This window comes from Trypanosoma equiperdum (genome assembly GCF_001457755.1).
Source record: "Trypanosoma equiperdum strain OVI genome assembly, contig: ctg_557, whole genome shotgun sequence".
Classification (NCBI taxonomy): Eukaryota; Euglenozoa; class Kinetoplastea; order Trypanosomatida; family Trypanosomatidae; genus Trypanosoma; species Trypanosoma equiperdum.
This window is the reverse complement of record NW_027124484.1, coordinates 1-2,292: the sequence shown is the minus strand read 5'-3', so window position 1 is coordinate 2,292 and position 2,292 is coordinate 1. Positions and strand designations below refer to the sequence as shown.

Here is a 2,292-nt window from a genome sequence, read left to right as displayed (position 1 = left end):
AAGCCTAATCCTAAGCCTAACCCTAAGCCTAAGCCTAACCCTAACCCTAACTACCTACAAAAACTCAAAAAAAACGGGAAAAGGAAAGAAGAGAAAAAAATTTTATTTGCTAGAAAAACAAAAAAAATTTACAGAATCACCATTTTTACAAACTTTACAAAAACAGCTCAATTTTTTCGGGTAACTTAGGTGTTAAAATATATCAGAAGTTTTCAAATAGCAAGAATTTTTAGCAAAAAATTCTTTTAAAAAGAGGGGAAATTTTTGTTTTAAAAAAGCAAGGCCACAAATGCTCCAGAAACCACGCTGAGGGCGAATTGTTTGTTTACTAGAATAGAGGAATCTTTGCATTCTTTTCCATCCCATTTGCAACCAGTATCTTTCTTGCAGGCATCCTCCAATTTCCCTGTGCATTTCTTCTCTTTCTTTGTCTCTCCTGTTCCTGCTGTTTGGGTTTCTTGTTGCTCTTGTGCTTTTGCTGGATCTAATGTGCACTTTTTGTTTGCATCAGTGGCATTCGCATTCCATGTGCATGGAGAGTTGCAGTCACTTTGGCCCTTTTTGTTGCAGCTGTCTTCTGTTTCACTGTTTGTTTTTTTGGCCGCTGCTGCTGCCGTTAGTATAGTCGTTCCCTTGCTGTTGCTAGGCTCGTCGGGTTTGTGGTATTTTTTTAATGCATCATGAAACAGCCGCGCGATATCCTCCTTAATTGCTACTTTTTTCTCGAGCTCCTTTTTGTACTGCCTGTATTTGTTCCGCGCTTCCGCGAGTTTCTGTACCCAAGGTATTTCTTCCAGGCCCTTGGCGGTTTTTTTCAGTTTATCTGTGTAGTCAACGCAGGCAGCGTTGGTTGCCGTGCAGGCGTTGGTGCTGTGCGTAGCACCTAACAGAAACTTCTTTTGTCCTGCTGCTGGCTTTTCTAGTCTCGCGTGCAGCGTCGTGAGAGCTTGTGTGATTGCGTCGTCTAGCTCCAAGCTTCCTAGGCTGTTCGGGCATTGCTCGACCGCCGTTTGTAGTACTTTAGCGTTGAAACTGTTAGTGATAAGGACGTTTGCCTGTATGTCTTGTGATTGGTGGCAGCTATCAGTGCCATGTTCAACTGCGCATAGACAGCTTATGTCTAGGGCTAGTGATTTGCCTGCCGCTTCTGTTGTGCATGTCGTCGGTTTGTCCTTCGTTTCTACGTCTGCGCAGGTTGGGTTTTGTGGCTGGGTAGCTAGTGTAGCTGTGCATAGCGCGTCGTCCAGTAGTTTGTTTATCTCTGCTGGAAGCGGTGTTGTGCCCGTTTGTGCCGGCTTGGTGATCTCTTCTTGCAGTTTCCTGGCCTTTGCTGCCGTTGCGTTTATGAAGTGTTTTTGCTGTTCGGTCAGCTGCTTCGTTGTTTTTGTGTTATGTTTTTTGTGAAATTCCTTGCTATCGTCTTTGGTGCTCTCGTGAGCTGTTTTCCATTCCTCCCACCCACTGGTCCAGTCAATGTTCCCCATTGCTGCTTTGTTGGCTTCTTTGTACTGTTCCCACCCTTGGTTGCCTGCTGCGCTGTCGAACATGCTTCTCCACTCGGTTGACCATGTAGTCGCGTTTAAGCTCATCAGGTCAGCATAATCCGCACTCCGCCCTGTGTCGGGCTCTGTATTTATTTTGCCGTGTGTTGCTGCTGCCCAAGCCAAACAGAGTGGCTGCAGTGCTGCTATTTCATCGCCGTCCGCTGCCTTTCCGTGCCGCAATATCCCCCAAAATATGGATGCTAGGCAGCATAACGTTATATGCATAGTTGTCCCTGCGTTCTAAAGAAAAATTAAAGCTTTTGATTACGGCTTTGTCGACGTTTGCTTTATTGTGCAGAAGATGAAATTTGCCGCTAGACAGCTGGCCTAGTCTTTTGGTCGAGTGTATGGGTAACAAATTTGTCGTTTGCAGTAGTTCAGTTGCTCTGTGCGTGTTCTCTGGCAGTTTTCCTGGTTATAATTTTCTTGTCTTAAACAAATCCCCTTCTTTTAACGCATCACCACAAGTACTCTCATAAGCGAAATTCAATCTCTCTCCGGATACTGCGTAAGCTTGAATTTCCCACAATCCTTTCGCGTTAAATTTCTTTCCTTCCCACTCTTTATACCAAGTAAGATTTGATATAATCTTTTTAGCCTTTGTCTCCCATGAAAGTGGCTGTCCTGGAAAATGAAGGAACGCAGGTTTTATGAGCGAAGTTTCGTAAGGTACTGAGAAAAACCGCTCGTCGTAATCTAATCCAATCAGACCCCTTGGCAAAACGAATCTACTGCTTACTTTTTCTTC

General features: G+C 44.4%; 1 protein-coding gene across 1 annotated transcript; it reads right to left on the bottom strand.

The window, feature by feature from the left end:
* Positions 1–269: 269 nt before the first annotated feature.
* TEOVI_000248300 (Trypanosomal VSG domain/Trypanosome variant surface glycoprotein C-terminal domain containing protein, putative) lies at positions 270–1,769 on the bottom strand (the record flags this gene model as incomplete). Its single annotated transcript, XM_067225555.1, has 1 exon — positions 270–1,769. The coding sequence occupies one exon, from the start codon at positions 1,767–1,769 to the stop codon at positions 270–272; it is 1,500 nt and encodes a 499-aa protein (XP_067081656.1).
* Positions 1,770–2,292: the final 523 nt, after the last annotated feature.